Source organism: Rhinolophus sinicus, linkage group LG10, assembly GCF_036562045.2.
Source record: "Rhinolophus sinicus isolate RSC01 linkage group LG10, ASM3656204v1, whole genome shotgun sequence".
Classification (NCBI taxonomy): Eukaryota; Metazoa; Chordata; class Mammalia; order Chiroptera; family Rhinolophidae; genus Rhinolophus; species Rhinolophus sinicus.
Window position 1 is genome coordinate 8,018,536 of NC_133759.1, and position 20,631 is coordinate 8,039,166.

Genomic DNA, 20,631 nt, shown 5'->3' on the forward strand with positions numbered 1-20,631 from the left:
CCAAAGCTTCTGCCTTCCCACCCCAGGTACTAACCAATCCTCTGTCTGCGTCAGCAACCACCGAGCACCGGGTCAGCTCCGCCCAGCTCCTACCCCAACCAAAATCCAGTTCAGATGTCAGATGAGGCAGGCTAGTCCATGTTTCAGACGTGACGCCTCAGTCTCAAGTACTGTACTTCTCTGTTTTTACCTATGCCAGTGGACTTCAAATTCCTTGAGGGTAATAATAGCTCAGTAAATATTCATTGAAATCAAAATACCATCTCCATCCTCAATAGCAGCCCAGAAAATCAACAAATCCCTGTGAAATAATTAACCCCACGGAAAAGACAGCAGTTTCACTAAAGGCAATAATCAAAATGGACCACAGGTTCTCTCTATTAAATTTAGAAAACAGTATCGGAGACTGAGCAGGAAGCATTGTGATTTTCTACTCATTTCCTTCAAATTTTTCTTACATATAAAAATAGGGATAGTAAATCTTTAAGTAATTGTAACACTTGAGGGCTATTATAACAATCTATTATTATTACTAATTATTAACTAGATATAATAAATATCTCTACAGCTATATAATATAAAGCTATTAAGTATATATCAATAATGCCATAGTAATATATTAACTATCAATTACCTATATAATATTATGATGAGGCTCTATTAATAAGCTATTTTAGCTTACTTGAAGGTTAATAGAAAATACCTATGGTTTCTACATGTCAGTAAAAACCATCCAAAAACATATGACTCTATCTCACGTCAGCTCTGGCTGGTGCTCCTGACCTTCTGGGAGCGTCTCCTATCTTCATTCCAAGAACACTATACAACACATGACCTAAGCCCTACCAATTGGACCCTACCTCAGGATTTTTCACATGAGAAAGCAACAAGAGGGACAGTCCCTGCAGGGAATCTAGGAGACATCAGATGCGCCATCACCCTCCAGGTGTGGCCCAGCAGTCTGCAGTGGAAGGAGGGTGTTGACTACGAAGGAAAGAGTCTTGGCAGCATTTCAGTCCCCCCGGCCCATCATCAACCCTGTCTTTTCTCCAGTTTGACATGAGCCAATAAATACTGGTCTTGCTGAGGCAAGTTCTGCCATTCAGAGCCAGAATTCTGAGCACTGTGGCCCAGAGCAAGCCCTGGGGAAATTCAGAGAAGGGGACGTTCCTGCCTGGTCTTAGTAGAGGGGCTACAACTATTATAAAAGTGGCTTCAGTTCTGATTGAACCCTTGTGGTGCCTCAAGGCCCCCATTCTGCTCACCAGTCTCGGCCTAGAGGACCCCATTTGTAAAAACACCGGGTGATGGCACCCACTACAGGTACCAAGGGCATAAGGCAGACACAGTATTTTACTGACTGGGAACGCTGTGGGTACACAGAAGAGGTCGACAGGTATCTTTTGCACGGATGACACCTTTGTTGAATTCCTAGCAGTTTCCCCTCTTGGAAAGTTATGACTTTGGACAGGGATAACCAAACCACCATCTGAACCCCCACTGTAACTCTAAGGTATGTGACCCGCCTGAGGTCAGAAGGATCAGAACAAGGGCCACTTCCGTCCTCCTCTGTAAGTCTGAACAGTTGATGCTGAGAAATGTTGCTCCTTCCCCACAAATCCACCTTCCATTTCTCCCATCATAATGATATCCTGATCATTAGCCCTGAAACTAATAAGGAAATTGAATTTGTAACTTTAAAACTCCCGAAAAGGAGATATCCAGGCTCAGATGGGTTCATTAGAAATTTCACTAAATATTAAAAAACGAATAATACCAATTTTAAACAATCTCTTCTAGAAAATACAAGAGGTGGGGACAACTCCTAATTCCTATTATGAAGCCCGTATTAGCCTAATACCAAAACTAGACAAAGACAGTACAAGTAAAACAACAGACCAATATTCCGCAAGAATATAGATGCAGAAATCCTTAACAAAACATTGGCAAATAGAATTCAGCAATATAAAAAACAGAATTATATACTGTGACCAAGTAGGGTTTATTCCAGGGATTCATGGCAGGTTCAATATTCAAAATCAATCAATGTCATCCACCATATTAACAAGCTAAACAAAGGAAAAAGAAGTCACACGATCCTCTTACTGTAGAAAAAGCATTTGACAAAATTCAACACCAATTCATGATAAACACTCTCAAAACAACAGAAACAGAGGGGAATTTCCTCAACTTGATAAATAACATTTACGAAAAACCTTTAGCTAACATCATACGTATTTGCTAAAAAAGACAATGCTCTCCCATAAGATGCAAAAAAAGTCAAGGGTGCCCACTCTCACCACTGCTATTTAATAGAATCCTGGAAGTTTTAGCCAGTACAGTATGGCAACAAAGTGAAATAAAAGGAATACATATCAGAAAATATGAAATAAAACTATTTCTGTTTGCCAATCACATGGTGGTTTATGTAGAAAATCCAAACCAATCTACAAAAAACAAACAAAACAACCCACCTAGAACTAATAAGGGAGTTCATTCAGCAAGGGGACAGGATACAAGGTGACAAGACACAAGGTCAACATACACTGACAGTGCGCTACACACCTGAAGCTGAAGTTGAATATTATGGAATATCAACTACTAGATACACACACACACACACACACACACACACACACACACACTCTCTCTGTTTCCCCGAAAATAAGACCTAGCCAGACCATCAGCTCTAATGTGTCTTTTGGAGCAAAAATTAATATAAGACCCGGTATTATGTTATATTATATTATACCCGGTCTTTATATTATATTATATTATACCCGGTCTTATATTAGAATAAGACCGGGTCTTACATTAATTTTTGCTCCAAAAGACGCATTAAAGCTGATGGTCCGGCTAGGTCTTATTTTCGGGGAAACACGGTAATCACTCCAAAAAGTAGATACTTAGGCATAAGTCTAAAAAACTAATGTATAGGACTTGTAAGCTACAAAATGCTGATTAAAGAAATCAAAGCGATCTAAATAAATGGAGAGACATACTAAGTTCAAGAATTGCAACGGTCAACACGGTGAATATATCAATACTTCCCAAATCGATGCACAGATTGGACACAATTCTTATCAAAATCTCCAGTGAGATTATTTTTATGGATATAGACAAGATCATTCTAAAATTTATATGGAAAGGCAAAGGAACTAAAATAGCTACAACAATCTTGAACAAGAAGAATAAAGTGCAAATAGCCAATAAGCAATGAAAAAATGTTAACATCATTAGTCATCAGGAAAATGCAACTCAAAACTATAAGAAAAAACTTCACACATGAGGATATTAAAAAAAAAAAAGAAACCTAAAAATAACAAGTGTGGGCGAAGATGTGAAGAAATCGGAACCTTATGCCTTGCTGGTGGGAATGTAAAATGGTATAGCCACTGTGGAAAAAAGTTTGGCAGTTCCGCAAAAAGTTAAACATAGAATAAAATATAACAGAGCAATTCCACTCCTAGGTATGTACCCAAAAGAAACAAAAGCAGTCACAAAGAGATATTTGTACACCCACGTTCACAGCTGCATTATTCACAACGGCCAAAAGGTGGAAACAACCCAGGTGCCCATCAATAAATGAATAGATAAACAAACTGTCATGTATACATACAAGGGAATATTATTCAGCCTTAAAAAGGAAGGAAATCAAGAGAATGAGAAGATAAGCCACAGACTGAAAGAAAATATTTGCAAAAGACGTATCTGATAAAGGACTATTATTCAAAATATACAAAGAACTCTTAAACCCCAACAGTAAGAAAACAGACAACCATATTTTAAAATGGGCAAAAGACTCTTTAAAGACATCTCAGCAAAGAAGATATCCAGATAAGCGTATGAAAAGATGCTCCATATCACACGAGTATGTCATCGAGGAAATGCAATTTAAAACAAGATACCACTACACATCTATTAGAATGACTAACATCCAAAACACTGACAACACCAAATGCTGGAGAAGATGTGGAGCAACAGGACCTCTTGTACATCGCTGGCAGGAATGCAAAATGGAAGACCACTTTGGAAGACCACTTGGCACTTTCTTACAAAACGAAACATTCTTACCATATGATCCAGCAATCCTGTACTCCTTGGGATTTTCCCAAAGGAGTTAAAGACCTATATCCACACAAAAACCTGCACATGAATTTTATTCCTAATTGCCAAAACTTGGACGCAACCAAGATGTCTTTCGGCAGGTAAATGGATAAACTGTGATACATCAGACAATGGAATATTATTTAATACTAAAAGAAATGAGTTATCAAGCCACGAAAAGACATGGAGGAACCTTAAATGTATATTGCTAGGTGAATGAAGCCAATCTGAAAAGGCTACATACTGTAGGTTTCCAACTTTATATCATTTTGGAAAAGGCAAAACTATGCAAACAACAAAAGGATCGGTGGTTGCTAAGCGGTAGGGAGGGATGAATCAGTGGAGCACAAATACTTTTTAGGGCAGTGGAATTACTCTGTAAACTATGGTGGATACACGTCGTTACACACTTATGAAAAATCACATAACATAAACACCAAGAGTGAGCCCTAGTGTAAAGTGTGGGTTTGGGTGATGATGTGTCGATGTAGGTTCAACAATTGTAATAAACATACCACTGTGACACTGGATATTGATAGCAGGGGATACTACGTGTATCGTGGGGGTAGGTGGTGTACGAGAAATCCCTGTATCTTCTGCTCAATTTTGCTGTGAACCTAAAACTACTTGAAAAAATAAAGTCTATTTTTTAAAGAAAGGAATGAGATTCTAATACATACTACAACATGGATGAACCTTGAAAACATTATACTAAGTGAAACAAACCAGACATAAAAGGACAATATTGTATGATTCCACTTACATGAGGGGTCTAGAATAAGCAAAATCATAGGGACGGAGAATAGAATAGAGGCAACCAGGGGCCAGGGGAAGGGACAATGAGGAATTATTGCTTATGTTACAGGGTTCTGAAACAGTTTTGTAAATAGGCAGTGGTGATAGTTACACAATATTGTAAATGCATGTAATGCCACTGAGTTGTACACTTAAAAATGGTTAAAAAGGTTAAAAAAAAAAGTAAAAGAAAAGAAGAAAGTGGGAGGAATCACCATACCCATTTCAGGACTAATTATACAGCTAGAGTAAGCAAAAACTGCATGGTACTGGTGCAGGGAGGGGATACTGACCAACGGAACAGAACGGACCCAGAAGTAGCAGCGCACAAGCATGGCCAGCTGATCTTCGACAAAGGCACAAAAGCATCTGCACCTCAAATGGAGGAAAGAGAGTCTTTTCAGCAACTGGGGCTGGAGCAACTGGATATGCAATTTTGTCTTGGATATCCAAAGTTTGGCTTTCCGAACAAGTTTCCACTTACACCTTAGTTTACATAAATCACTCACTCACTCACTCACTCACTCAAAATGGATCATAGATTTTTACATGTAAAACTTAAAAATACAGAATTTTTAGGAGAAAATCTTCAGGACCTAGGGTTTGGTGAAGAGTTCTTAGACATGAGACCAAAAGTATAATCCATAAAGAAAAAATTGATAAATTAGACTAAACCACAATTTAAAACACTTGCTCTGTGCAAGATCCTGTTAAAAGAATTAAAAGACAACCTTCAGATTTTGAAAAATATTTGCAAACTTGCACTATAAATAAATAAGTTTTGTTTGCAAATTAAATAAAGGCCCAATTTCTCTGGGCCTCAACTTTATGTGCTGAAAATGGGGAGACTTTATAGTGACATTAAGAAAAGTATTTCAAAATTAAATGATACAAAAGAAATGAAGGGTTTTATTAATTATTAGAGAGTCAGCAGGACCTCATTTAAGGGCTCGGGTCTTGGATCTCCTGTTTTTCCTCTGCAGGAATCCAATGAAAGGGGATCAGCAAAGAGTATGTTTTCTGTGTGGGTGGAACGGGCTTCCCCAGATCTGAATAAGCAGGAGATTCCCAGTTCAATCCAAGTGGCAGAGTCGGCTGGTGTACAAATCTTCCCACTACACACTCAGAGGTGTGATGAAATAAAAACAAAAGTTATTACTGTTTGCAAATTATATTTGTAAATTTGTATTCTTAATTGCAAATAATATGACTATTTAATGATAGGAATTAATACTATTTCACAATATATTTTTGACGTATTTGTCAAGTATGAGTCCTGGCAAAAAAACATGAAGAACTCTAAACATTGGACAGTAAAAAAACAAATAATCCAATGAGAAAATGCGCAAAAGACATGAAGTGACATTTCGTCAAAAAGGATATACATGAAAAGATGATCAACACTACCCATTGGGGAAACACAAGTTAAAATCACAATAACATATCACTACACATTTAACAAAATGGCTACGAGAAAAAATAGTGATAATACCAAATGCTGATGAGGATGCAGAACTGGGTCACTTGCTGTCTGTGTTAATCAGGGTTCTCCAGATGAACAGAACTAATAGAATGTGGGGGGGGGGGGAGGGGAGGGAGAGGGAGACTGAGATTGATTGATTTTAAGGAATTGACTCACACAATTATTGGCACTCATAAATCTGAAATCTATAGGGTGGGCAGGCAGGATGGAGATTCAGATAAGACTTAATGTTGCAGTCTAGAGTCTAAAATCTGCAGGGCAGGCCAGCAGGTGGAAAATGAGGTAGGGTTTCTATGTTGCAATCTTGACGAATTGGTTCTTCAGGAAACCTCAGTTTTTCCTCTTAAGATCTTCAACTGATTGGACGAGGCCCACCCACACTACGAAAGGCAATCTGCTTTACTCAAAGTCCACTGACTGAAATGTTGAGTCACATCTAGTGTGGTCCACGGCAGACACACAGGGTTGGGTTCGCCTGCAGTTCTATGCAGGTCAGGCCTGGGTACCTGACGCTCCTAAGAAGATCATCTCTCTTCCTGTTACTGGCCTGCACTTCCCGTACCCAGACCAGAAGATCATATGTTATGCCCTGAATGTGTTAAGAAGAATAAGAGGATGATGGAAAGATTAATTAATTACAATGGGGAAGGAGAAGCAACCTAGTTTGAACACAACCACATCATACCTTTTGGATAGGCCACGTCTTAATAGAGAAGAAATGGTGGACAGCTCACATATACACACACATAAAATGTTTAATCACACCTAAAATATATCTTCACAACAACCTCTTGACTGGTGTGTGACCTGATACCTGGGCACCACAGCCTAGTCAAGCTGACACATAAAATTAACCGCTGCCCTCACACATGCCTGCAGGAATCTAAAATGACAGGCACTCTGTAAAGTCATTTGGCAATTTCCTCTAAACTAAAAACAAATTTGCCATATGACATAGCAATTGAACTCGGGCATTTATCCCAGGGAAATGAAAACCTACATTCATGCAAAATCCTGTAAATGAATGTTCACAGCAACTTTATTCGTAATAGCCCCATACTGGAAAGAACCTAAATGTCTTTTGATGGGTGACGGGGTAAACAAAATGTGGTGCATCCACACCATGGAAAACTACTCGGAAATGTAAAGAGAAAACCATCGATACACAAAACGACTTGGATGGCCCTCAAGGCATTACGCTGAGTGAAAAAAGCCAGTCTCAAAAGGTCATATACTCTATGATTCCATTTCTATAACATTCTTGAAATGAGAGGTGGAGAACAAATTAATGGTTGCCAGAGATTAGGGATGGTGGGTGGGAGGGGCATGGGCGCAACTATAAAGGGGGAGCACAAGGGGGACCCTTCTGGTCATGGACAAGTCCTGCATCGTGGAGGTCACAGGTGACTTGCCAAGAGCAAATGATTTGGCCTGATACAACTACCTTACCTATTTTACTAAAACATGAGTTCCACAAGAGAGCAATCTTTGTATGTCTCCTGGAACAGTCCCGTAATTAAAGCTCAGTATTTGATGAGTAAATGAAGCTGCTGAATAAATCAACTCAATATGTCATTGAGTCTGTCATGTCAATTGTCATACTGTTGGGCTTCCTACTGCTTACAAGTCAGATCCAAATCCTAAACTGGCCCCTTTCCACCCCAACCAACTTTCTTCCCCACCGTGTCTCTCTTCTAAGCTGCTGGCCAGTCCCCTAACTCACCCTATTCTCTCTGCTTGGATCGTTATCCCTTGTTTTTCTTTCTGGTGAATTACTCCTCATCCTTGAAGATCCAGCTCAAATGTGCCCTCCTCTGAGGGGCTTCCCTGACTTGCGGAAGCCAGCGCTCCCCTCCTGTAGCCCCTGGTACAGCCTCCAGCACACGTTACAGCGCATTGCACTGTCCCTAGGGGACGTCTCCCCACACAGATGGAATGTTCTCCCCACAGAAAGGAAAGGCTGTGACCCAGCACTTAACACAGTGCCTCATTCTCAAGTGCACTTAGTGAATCAAAGCCTACTTCATCTAAAAGGTCCTTCATGTAAGACACAAACGACAAAACTTCTGGTGAGTTTCACCTCTTCTTTTTAACCTTGATCTTCCGGCTCAGGACTGGTGGAGCTGGGAGGAGGAAGGCACTGGCTCTTGACTAAAGCATAAGGAGTTTTGCTCGCCAACCGTACCTGAAAACGCTGTTAGCTGAAGCAAAAGGCTCAAGAACAAGATGGGAAGGCTCGGGCCAGTTAGTGGGGGCTCGCCTTCCAGGTGAGCAGCGCATTCCCAACCCTACAAGAACTGTCACGACAGCTGCCTCTAACGAGGCGGCATGTAAGGAAAGGGCGGAGGGGTGTGTCCTTTCACCTTGAATGCTGGACGGCCTGTCCCCCGTCCAGAACGCGGGCAGAGGGACACTCATCCCTCCCATCATAAGCAGAAATGATTAGTCCTCACAAACCCATGGGGTTGGGAAACAGGCAGCACGGATAGTAGAACATACTGGGTTCAGTTGGGTTTTGGTGGCATTTTAAAGCACACTGTCTGAAACTCTACTGATGGAGCTTGGGTCTTTCTGCTTAGGGGGCCCCACTGGGTACGTGACTCCGGAAGGGGGTGAAAGAGGAAGTGGCTGGCCATCTAGCACTAAATAAAGACTTGGGGCTATGGTCCCATATAAAGTGCAGGCTAAAACATTCAGGCCTCCCTCTTCTTCTAAACCGACCCCAGCCTCCCACTCATGTCCAGCGAGGCAGGTGGGAGCGGAGAGGGCGACAGGAGGGCAGAGCTCACAGAAACTGCTGAACTGAAGGAGTTCAGGCTGCATCCAACTCACCTCCCCAGTGGCACCCCCTGCCTTGCTCCCCGTGTCTTCCTTGCTCAAGGAACGTCCTGTACGTGCACCTTCATGCCTGAGCCCTCGCACAGGCTCTCCCCAGCCATGCCTCGTCCCACAGTGTCTGCCTGTCTGTCAAAGTCCTATTCACCCTGCAGGCACCCATCAGACAGCACCCTATCCACGAAACCACCACCAACCCTCCGAACGGGAAATAACTGCCCTTCTATTGCTGTTCCCTTAGGCCTCTGGTGATACCTGTGCAGTTACAGGAATTATCACATTCTGCCATGTCTCAATTAACTGATGGGTATTTATCTCTCCCACCAATCTTTGTATGTCAAAGATAGGGGCCGATTCCCACACATCCCAGGGTGCCCCAGGCAGTTAAATGCGCTTCAGTAACACGTGACTGAAGAGCATCGCAGGCATAACGCAGGGGCCCTTTGGGGTAATTCAGCAAGCACTTCTGAGCACCTGCCATGCCAAGAACTGTGCTAACAGATGCCTCACAGGCTTCAGGAGCTCGACACCTAGATGGCGAGGAAAACACCCAAGCACGTCCCCACTCTGCAGTGCGCTGCGGGGAGGAAGCGGCAAGTGTGCGAGGAGGCAATGCTTCCAAACCCTCCCGTGCACAGGCTGGAAGAGTCCCCAGATTCTAGTTCAGCAGGTCTGAGGCGGGACCTGAGTTCTGCATTTCTAACAGGCTCTCAGGCAAGGCTGATGCTATTGGTACGATGACAATGAACAATGAGGGTGAAGGTGCAGCGGAAGGGGGGAGAGTAACTGCACAGGGAGGGATTTGAGAAGACGGTCTTCAGAGACACGGGATTTCACACAGCAACCCCCGCTGCGACGGGGCAGGGCAGAAGAAGATGGCGTGGGTCTCTGCCTAACAGACACATACAGGTTGGCAGGGAGACGGGCGTGCAAACTTGTGACCACAGGACAGAGCTGCACAGACACCAAAGCAAAGTGCCTTAGAACAAAGGAAGGAATGTTTGACCATTTCTCTCCCTTTGAGAAAAACAACAACGTACGAAATGAGCCTTGAAGCAAGGGTAGGATTCTGCTGGCAGACGTGAGCGGTACTCCAGGCCAAAGGAAGACTAGAGAAGGCCCAGGAGTTGGAGAACATAGATCATGAAGAGACAGCCAGCAGGAGGAGACTGTGGACAACCAGGGCAGAAAGGCCGAGAAGGGGCCGACCCTGGAGGACCTGGACTATCAAGAACACAGCTGGAAGTCCTAGAAAAGTCGCCGGGAGTGGCGGTCAGCACCAACAGGACGTCCATAAGCTTCTCCCTCTTACGTCCACAGATGGCAGTGACGGGATTGTGTGGGCAGCTTAGAATAATCGGAGATTCAGGGAAATCAGCAGTCCTCCCCTTAATCCTACTGAAAAGCAGCCACCACCTGCCGCTCCTGCACCCCCACTACGCCAGGGCTCTCCCTACATGTCTGGCTGACTTAAAGTGACAGCCTATGGACATGGCGGGAAAAAGACAAGCTTTACCCAACAGGGGTAGGAGTGCCTTGAAAACCACCAGGAGATGTGCAGCTCTGCTCTACTTCCTGCTCCCTGACAAGTGTCTACCCCGATTCTCCCTGTGGTGCAGAAGAACAGAAGTTCCTTCAAGAATAAGCCAGAACTGGTCTGTCCCTCTCTGCCGTTAGCGCAGGTGCAATCCTGTGCTCTCTGGATGAACTATGAAAATGCATCCTAGTTTTCTTAGGCACACCCCTACCCCCCTGCCCTGACTGTCATTCATAAATAAGTAGGTGAATAATTATTCCCTAGCCTCATTCATTCATTCATTTAGTCACTCACTCTTTCAAGGATTTACTGAGTCATACTGTACCATGCAAGGAGCTGTGTTGGGCCTGGGGCGCTACCTCTTTGCCTCAGCAGCTTCCACTTTTCTCCCGGTCTGTCTATTCTTATCACACCAGCTGCTTGCTCCTGCCTCAGGGCGCTAGGATACTCTTCCCTCAGATATGCTCAGGGACCACTCCCTCACTTCACTCAGATCTACTCAGAGGCTGGCTCTGGTCCCTCTAACAAAAACAGCATGCTCCGTCCCCTCGTCCTGTTTTACTTTTCTTCATTGCACTTATCAGCTGGACATTTCACATCCATTTATTTTTTTTATTGGAATATAAGCTCACACTCACAGAGGCACCTGCCTACTGTGCTCGCTGCTGTGCCCCCAGCGCTTAGAACCGTGTTTGGCACACGCACGGAACTGGCATATCTGCTGAGTACACTGTTGAATGAGAATGAAATGAGAAGCCACTCAGAGCTGAATGACATGATCAGAGCTGAGTCTGAAGAAAAATAGTGTTAGCTGCACAGGGATCATTCGGGCGAGAATTCTGTCCGCATGCTACTAAAGAAATCCTGGCTTAGGTCAAAGGTGAAGAGGGTCTGAACGGTGGTTTAGTGAGCACCTATTACGTAAACACTTCAGTAAATAATTCAGTCACAGCCACTGCTCTCATGGAGTTCTAATACTATAAACCATTATGTAATTGTTACTGCTATTGCCACAAAATACATATAAAAGACAGAGGACGAGCCAAGGCCAAGGCCAGAGTTTCAATCCGACATGACTACATGGGTGGCATGCCACCCTGGCACAGAGAAAAGAGATGGTTTCGAAGGGAAGGAGGCTTCATTTTAGACATAACGAGTATGAGGATCAACAGGACAAACGGAAATGCAGGTCTAGAATTTAGGAGCAAAATAAGTGGCAGAAATACAGATCTGAAAGCCATTTGTAATTTGTAGACTATGCCAACAAGTGCTCACCTGGAAGACATGCCAGCACAGTGAGATTTGCTGGTTCTCAGGATAGCTCTGTCAAGGTTACGTGACATTTCAATTTTACAAATCAGCACAGGAAAAATAAGCTTACGACCTGTGCATCACTTAAATATGTATCCCTTAGAAGTTGATTCCTTTTATGTAACCATTTGAAGTGCAGCTACAGGACTGAGCTAATAATAATTGGCTCTTAAGAGGGGAGGAGGCGGCATACTACAAAAGCTCAAGAACAAGAAAGGTTACTCCTTAGCATCAAATGTCTCTGATCGGAGAGTTTGGATTCAGAGACAAATCCTGATTTTAGTGTCTCCACACTCAGCACTATAAGCAATCTCACTTGCCCACCTGGTTACAAGTCTTCTTGAGCTTATTATCCCTCCGTTGTTTTTTAAATGTGGTAAAATATACATCACATAAAATTTACCATTTCAACCATTTTTACGTGTACAGTTCAGCAGTACTAAGTAGATTCACACCGTTGTGCAACTATCACCACCATCCATCTCCAGAACGCTTTCATCTTCGCCAGCGGAAATCTGTGCCCATGAAACAGTAACTCCCGTTCCCTACCCCCAGCCCGAGCAATCACCATTCTATTTTCTGTGTGTACGGACTGGACAACTCTAGTTACCTCATTTAAGTGGAATCATACAGTATTTGTCCTTTTGTGACTGGTTTATTTCATTTGGCATAATGTCTTCAAGATTCATCCATGTTGTAGCATGTATCAGAATTTCCTTCCTTTTAAGGCTGAATAATATTTCATTGTATATGTGGAAAAAATGTACCACCTTTTGTTTATCCATTCAACTGTCAATGTACTGTTGAGTTGCTTCCATCTTTTGGCTACTGTGAAAAAACGCTGCTACGAACACGGGTGTTTAGATACCTGTCTTTGAGCTTATTTTTTGAAAGCATTTTTGTGTTCTGATCAGATATGCAGCACACTCCTTCCAGACATATTGGGCCGTATGTGAATTACTGACCTACTTTGCCTGCCAAAGGCCCAAATTCTTGCCCTTACCTTCACGGCCCTGAACACAGCTGGTCAGGTCCACTGGGACACAGCAGCCATATCAGTGCCCTCTGGCCTGCCATCCTGTAAGCAGCTAAGCATCCTCAGCTTCAGCTGAGAAAGGGAGCAAGGTGTCTAGTTAATGCTTTGGAAAGAGTCTGCTTTAAGCTCTAGCAGAGCTACAAGACTTTAAAGATGAGATGCAAAATTTAACAGTGACTTCTCTTATGTCAGTCATTCAGTCACCGACCAGGAGAGTCCCATGAGCACCTGCAGTGACCTGGAAAAAAAAAAGTTCTTCACTTCTGGTTCATCTGTACTCTTTAATAAGAGATGCCTCCAATTTCTAGATACTATATTGAAACTACAGAAGTACACACTGGGACAGTAAAGCAAAAGAAACTTACTCCAAAAGCCTTAAACTTTACAAAGGCCGTATCAGTATACCACAGGGGTCAGCCAACCAGTCAGTGGGCTTGGCCCATGCTTCTTTTTGTAAAGAAAGTTTTACTGGAACATGGAACCCATTCGTTTTACTGGAACCCATTCGTTTATGTACTGTGTACAGCTGCTTTGGTGCTACCACAACAGACTTGAGTAGTTGCAACTGAAACTGTACGACTCACAAATCCTAAAATATTTACTATCTGGCTCTTTACAGAAAATGCTTGCCAACGCCTGGTCCACACACCTTGGTTCATTCTCCCCAACTGGAAACAAGTGGTGACGTGAAAAGGCCTTACTAAACTAACTGCGGGGAAGAAGGCTGGTTTCATACCAAAGAGGCAATGGGAGTGGCAACACTCAACAAAGCAAAAGTAGAAAAGGAGATGTCATGCTTGTAATTTAGGAGGGGCTGGGAACACACCTTTAGGAAAACAATGTGGTCTCATTTTCCATCAATCAACCCACAAGATGAACCAGGAGTGGCCAATGGGCAAACAATGGAGTCTCGCACAAAATAATAAAGAAACCACCTGCAGTAAGAAGCATCTTCAGACACAGGCTTCTGAAATTACCCAGCTGGACAGCCAAGGTCCAGAAGTCTCGGGTGAACCCCCTGAATGCTGCTGGGTTGGTAACTGATTTTCCAAGGCACCGCCAACTCTCTCGGCCACCTACACGCCAGGCAGCGTCAAGCTCTCTTATTCATCTAACTGATGTTCCAATTTAACATTACCCACAACATAACCTGAAGAAGGAAGAGAGCAAAACTGACTTTTTGATGACTATGAATTCATATCACAAGTGCACACGTGCTCTCAAGGAGCCCATTCTTTCTCTTAGTTCTAACTGCTCATTAAGAAGGGGCAAGGCTGAAAATGAACACCGCTACCTGAAAAAGGTCAGGAGAAAACCCCGGGAATGAACAATATTCAGAAGCACAAATTTTCCATGTCAGAATCAAGAGTCAAGAATTCACATGTCCAGGGGCCGGCCCGGTGGCGCAGGCGGTTAGAGCTCCATGCTCCTAACTCCAAAGGCTGCCGGTTCGATTCCCACATGGGCCAGTGGGCTCTCAACCACAAGGTTGCCGGTTCAACTCCCGCAAGGGATGGTGGGCTGCGCCCCCTGCAACTAGAAACAGCAACTGGACCTGGAGCTGAGCTGCGCCCTCCACAACTAACACTGAAAGGACAACAACTTGAAGCTGAACGGCACCCTCCACAACTAAGATTGAAAGGACAACAACTTGACTTGGAAAAAAAAAAAAAAAAAGAATTCACATGTCCAGAAGACTAGCAGAAAAAGCCTCCGTCTTTCTTCTGTGCTGAGACAGGAGAGTGGGCTTGCATCTGAACACATACGTTACTGCCCTCCGCTCTCAAAGATGACACTGCAGTTGGTGTTTGTCTCCTGCTCTGTTTCACACCATCGCAGGGCAGGTGAGTAATCTGACAGAGGATGTGAAAGCATGGCTTCCACCACCAAGCAGCTGTGTTGGGGCTCAGATCATACAGCGCTGTGCCTCGTGCAATCTCTTAATATCTCTAAGCCTCAGGGTTTTTTCACGTGTAAAATGAATGGCTTTGCTACAGGACCTCAATGGCTCCTTCTACGATGATTATTCTGGCTCTATAATTACACCTGTGGAGCTCACTGCATTACGCATGACATAAAAATGGCAAGCATCAACAAGCCCTCACTTCACTTCCTGATATCCTTCTCCACCTACTCTTTCAACACAAAATCAAGTGTGACAAATTAGGCAAGATTCCAGACCCAAACGTGTGGCTCTTGAAGCCAGTTTCAGCGAAAACTGTGTACCTGGATTTAGTGGGTCCAAAGGAAATACTTAAATACTGCTTTCGCTCATGAAAAAGACATTCCTTCGGGAAGCTTAATTCTCAGATCTGGGTTCAAAAGCAGGGGCCTTGGGAAAATGCTGGGAAGGCTGATGCCACCAGATCCTGAGGAGCCATTTATTAGTGGTTGCACACCAGAGAGAGAGAGAGAGAGAGAGAGAGAGAGAGAGAGAGAGAGAGAGAGAGAGAGACAGAGACAGAGAGACAGAGAGAGAGAGAGAGAGAGAAGCTCCTTTCTCTGAAGCTTGTGGGTCAGCAAATAGTATGCAGGTTTGGTGACCCCATTCTCTTCTCACTAATAAAAAGGAAGGCGTGGGTGAGGGGAGGGGAGAATATATGGATTGGTGGGTCTAGACCTCATGAATCAGTTGTGAACACTCACCGGACCTGGGCAGTCTGCCCAACTTGCTGGACCCACATGAACCTCACAGATGTGGCCAGGGCACTGGGCTCCTGGAAGCCCAGAGGGAAGAAGATGAACCCGACTGCTGGCAGGAGGGGACAAGAGCTTCCATGGACGCAAACCTCTCCACCCAGACCAAGCCTCATGCTGTAGGTTGCCAAGAAGCCTTGTGCTACTATCCTCCCAACCTTTAAGATAAAATGATTTGCCAAGGAGAAGGATGGGCTTTTTCTCATAGAAAACTACTCAGTTGGATTCATAACCTAAGATCCAAAGATGGGCTTCAGGGGGAATGCTCTTTAGACTGAATGCAAAATTTTGTGCATACATATGGAAGTATGTGCATTTTGCTGGGGAGAGGGTTCATCACTTTCACTTTTCAAAGAGTTTCAAGTCACGATAGGTATAGAATGTGATTTTTTTTTCAATCCAATATATTACCTTTTTCTGTTATACCTCTACTTAATTATCCAACAGGTACCCAAGGAATTTAAATTCAAATATTTCCAGAAAAGGAAATTAAGCAAGGTTCAAGAGTTGGCCGTCAAGTTTGAGAATGTGGCATCCTGCTAGTGCAGAGTTTCCTACTCCCTACAACTCGAGAAGACAGAAACAATGACATGTCCTTAAGGAGGAATACGACTGATCTGACGTAGATTAATTCACATGGTAGCAGCTGAAATCAGATGAAATTCAATGGGAGAGCTTGAAAGAATACTTGACCCGGTATACGGGCTAGTCTCTATTCTCTAGTCCTAGCTCTGCCGAATTTAACCTGTGACCTTGGACAAGTCCCTTCTTCTGTGCTTGGGTCCTTCTCTGCAAAATGCAGACTACTGAAGTAGAGCACTGGTTTGCAAACTCTTTTAAGACAATGAACTTTATGTTTACATAAAATCATCTAGAATTCATCAGCATCTAAAACAAATTCAAAATGGCAGGTTGAACATACAGATTTATCTCCACTCCATCTAGAAACCCCATTAAGTTATGATTCATAAGTACCTTCTATTTCCTGAGTATTTACCACATGATTCTTTTAAGTGTATTAACTAATGGAATCCTTACCACTCCTGTTAGGCAGGAGACGATCCCCATTTTACAGATGAAGGAACTGAATCACCAGTGTTTAAGGAACTTGCCCAAGTTTTCACAGCTAATAAGTGGCAGAGCCAGGATTCAAACCCAGGCACTCAGGCTCGAGTCTGTTTTATACGTATTACTTCTCATACCGACAATCAAGAAATAGCAAAGCTCCCAAGGAAAAAGAAGCTGAAAGAGATTATAAATGTTACCAGATTTTGAAAAGCAGACAAATGTGTAGTCACTGACTTAGGTGCAGAATACTGACTGCTGCAGATGGCAAGCCACTGCAGAACCCCCTCCAAAATTCAACTGTTGGAGACACACACGTTTCCTCTTATGGTGTGAGCATAACAAAGGCTGAAAACAGGCGGGAGGAGTCCCCTCACCAGCCAAGCAACTGCAGAGGACCGGAGGTTTATTCTCTGGACAGGATAAACTAGAGACTCCACACTTGGGAAACCAGGGCACCACTGAAGGCAGGGAGCGGCCCCATTCAGGAGGCTTAAGTGAATGTTTGCACACAGAAGCAAGAGCCCTGGGTCTCCTCCCACCATAAGGCTCTGAGAATAACAGCAAGGCTTATTCCATCTAGGCAGACCAGGAGTAGCATCATCAAAGAACTTGGAAACACAAATTCTCAAGCCCATGCCAGATCTACTGAATAAAAAATTCTGGGGTGAGGCCCAACAACCGCTGAACAAGGCTGCCAGGTGATTCTAATGCCCACTGAAGTTTGAGAGCCGCTGGCCTACAGGGAGGCCCACTAGTCAATAAACCCATCCCACACCAAAAAGCTTCCGACTTTTCAATGCCTCTTTGTTTGGAAGACGGTCTGGAATCACCAGAAGTTTCAGGAAAGACCCTATCCTGAAAGAGAGACCAAAACAGATTTCACAGAGCAGCACTAGAGAAGGGGAGGGAAATGTGGCAGAGCCTGGTTGGCGTGGTCTTTCCCTGGCCCCCACCATCACACTGCCACTGAGCTCAGTCTCAGGCGCTACATAATAGTTAGAGAACCAATGAAGCAGATACTCTCTACGGTCCTGTCCAGCTAGCCTGTGCCTTTATACTGGTCTTTATGTCCCAGATCCTTGAAACTATTACAGCAACTTAGAATGACACTCGGTTGGAACTACATCGAACAATTTACTTGTCCCCTTGTATGAACAAAAAGCATTTCAATGGAAAAATCATACAAGCATTTTTATGCTATAGGTTGGCTATATTCTGTATTTGCATTAAATGCCAAGGCAAAATTCATTGCTTTAATTTATGCAGAAGTATCTGTGGCCATCCCCCTCTATCACGCCTTTCTCTGCTTCTCTGTATCTTACAAGCTTTCCCTGGCTCACCCTTGCAGGCTAAATCCTTTTTTTTTTCATTATTATTAAATTTATTGAGGTGACAATGGTTAGTACAGGCTAAATCTTAATCCAAAAATTCTCCCCTATTACTGTTTTTCACCAGTCTCTACTCACGCCAGAGATCCTTCTTCTGCTTACAAATCTCTACGGGCCTCTACGTCTTGTACCACGTAATCACGGTGGCCAAAAATCTCTCATTTATATCTAGTTCCTCTGCCTCCTTTAGTCCAGCAAGTTTTCTCAAATCCCTTGGTTCTCTGCTAAAGATCCTTCCCCCTCTCAGGCCACTCCACTCCTCTCCTGGAAAACTTCAGGAGGGGTTTAGAGTGATGAAAACTTATAGTGCCAGGCATCACGCACAGAAGACCACAAATGTTCTCTTTTCATCCTCACACGAATACTGAGAATCAGGAATCATCCCTATTTTCACATTTGGAAAACTGATGCTTAGAGAAAGAAATTAAGTAACCTGCCCAATTTTAATCCAAACCCTTCCATCTCTAAAGCCACACCCTTAGTCATTCTCTGCTACGGCCTCCAGAGGTCTGACTCAAATATGTGGAAGGAAAAAAGCTTCCTTAACCCTGCAGAAAATACGAGCAAAAAGAGCTCTGTCGTAGTATTGTTTTGGTTTGAAACGAGGTCCTCCACAGATGCTGACAGCTTTCCAGCCAAAGCACAACAGGGGACACGGCTTGCAGCAGCATCATCTCCCCGCCTGGAGGGCTCCACATGGCTCAGCAGCGGGGCCAAGGAGCAGCCCAGCATGCTCTCCAGCAGATGGATGCAAAACACGGGCGGAAGGATGGCTCCTGCGCCCAGAATGCCAGTAGGGAACAGGTGGTTAAGAGACCCCGCTCCCCAAGCAGCCCAGCAGTCCGTTTGCCCTGACCTTTGTGGTGGTGGCAGTGGTGTGCCTCCCAGTGTGGGCTCGAGCAGCTGCCCACTTCAAAAGATTTCCAGATCCGATTTTGAAAGCTCTTAAGAGACCAGGTAGTAATCTAACAATCAAGAGCAAGCAGTGGCTCCTAAGGAAAAGCCTGCGCCTCTACAACACAGCTAACTTCGAAGGGCACAAAGACATGCCTATGGTGACAAGAGAAGGTGCTTCAGTGCCCATCAGAATGTGGAGACGGCCACCGCCCCTTCCTCGTGGAGGGGCTGCAAGTGCATTTTCTCTTGTCGGTGTGACAGAAAGGGGAGGCGGGGACTCCAGCGTCTCCCGCTCCGAGGGCCTCAGCGGCGCCCCTCTCAGCCTTTCCTTGTAAGGGCTGAGAGGCTGTGCCTGTCCGTCTCCCACGCCGCACCTCTCTCCTCTACTCGGTCTCCTCCAGCCTCCTTTCCCCAGCCCTCAGCCCGCTAGACCTCTCTTCCCCTGCCGGCCCCGCCCCTCTTTCCTCCGCTCCGGGTTCCTTTCCCCTCAGCCCCGCGCCGCCCAGCCCTCGATACCTTGAGCGTCACGTCGCACAGCTTGCCCTGCCGCCGGATCTCCTCCATGACGCCGTAGCCGCGACTAGGCAACTCGGACACGGAGAAGTGCACTAAGTCTTCCAGCTCCTCAGCGCCGTCCTCCACCATCTTCCCCCGCCGCCTCGACTGCGCAGGCCTGGCCGGCCGGCTCCAAACTCAACAGGGCGGGGCGCGGGAGCACGCCGACGGCAGCTCGGGCGCCGGGCTGGGATCAGAGGGGCCTGCGCGGCCGCCGTAGTCAAATACAGCTCTGCACCGGAAGTCCTGCTGCCCCGCTTCCTGGTTCATGTGCAGCCTTCGTTCCCTCGCCATCCCTATCCTGGTCTCGTGTTTGCAGCTGCCGCAGTCTTCCTAAAATCATCGGCCCCATCTCCCGTCTTACCGATTCTGCCGTGGCCTTACTCGTATCTCAACAGAGGACCTCAGACTTCATTTCCGCCACCACCCCGATACTTCCGGAACCTCCGGAAGCAACCCGTTGCCATGGCGGCTGTGTATACAGCCCCAGAGCCGCGCATACCGGTTTTCGGTCGCGGCAGTTGCAGTGGTCGCGCTGCGAAAGGGCTGCTGCCTCCTAAGAGGTGAGCAGGGGACATGCGCCGGGGTGGGGAGAAGGGACATTGGAGAGAGGGTGTATGCCACGGCGGCGGGCAGCGGCTGGGGTCGGAACACCACTCCACGCGGAGTTCACTGGGTTGGCTCGCTGATCAGTGACACCTGGGAGGATGAGGACGCGGCGTCGCGGGGTCCGTTGCAGCTTGGCTGAGGCTTAGATTCTTCAGATCTTACGTTCTCTGGCCCCACAAGGGTCCTACATAGTTCAGAGGGCGCGAGGCGGGGGGCCAGAGGTCTCCCGGGCTCTTCTGCACTTGTAGGTTTTCGAACTGGAGGGGCTTCCGGAATGCCACTCTGAGTCCTTCGAGTTACAGGTTAGGAAACC

At 45.0% G+C, this 20,631-nt stretch overlaps 2 protein-coding genes across 13 annotated transcripts in view; one reads left to right on the forward strand and one right to left on the reverse strand.

The window, feature by feature from the left end:
* The window catches only part of KLHL18 (kelch like family member 18), a 73,787-nt gene that overhangs the window by 31,343 nt on the left and 21,813 nt on the right, over positions 1-20,631 (reverse strand). For 2 of the 3 annotated variants that reach the window (XM_019724005.2, XM_019724004.2), the window contains exon 1: positions 19,671-19,804. The exons of the other annotated variant lie outside the window; for it this stretch is intronic. In XM_019724005.2, the coding sequence (XP_019579564.1) occupies positions 19,671-19,799 (129 nt within the window). In that variant the 5' untranslated portion in view covers positions 19,800-19,804. Of the gene's footprint in view, positions 1-19,670; positions 19,805-20,631 lie in introns of those variants that run through there. 3 annotated transcript variants of the gene reach the window in all.
* Positions 20,139-20,631, forward strand: part of KIF9 (kinesin family member 9) — a 39,451-nt gene continuing 38,958 nt past the window's right edge. For 6 of the 10 annotated variants that reach the window (XR_012489577.1, XM_074312462.1, XM_074312465.1 and 3 more), the window contains exon 1: positions 20,141-20,272. The gene's annotated coding sequence lies outside the window, so the exon portion shown is untranslated. Of the gene's footprint in view, positions 20,273-20,418; positions 20,621-20,631 lie in introns of those variants that run through there. The other 4 variants (XM_074312464.1, XM_019724003.2, XM_019724000.2 and 1 more) reach the window with 3 other exon arrangements.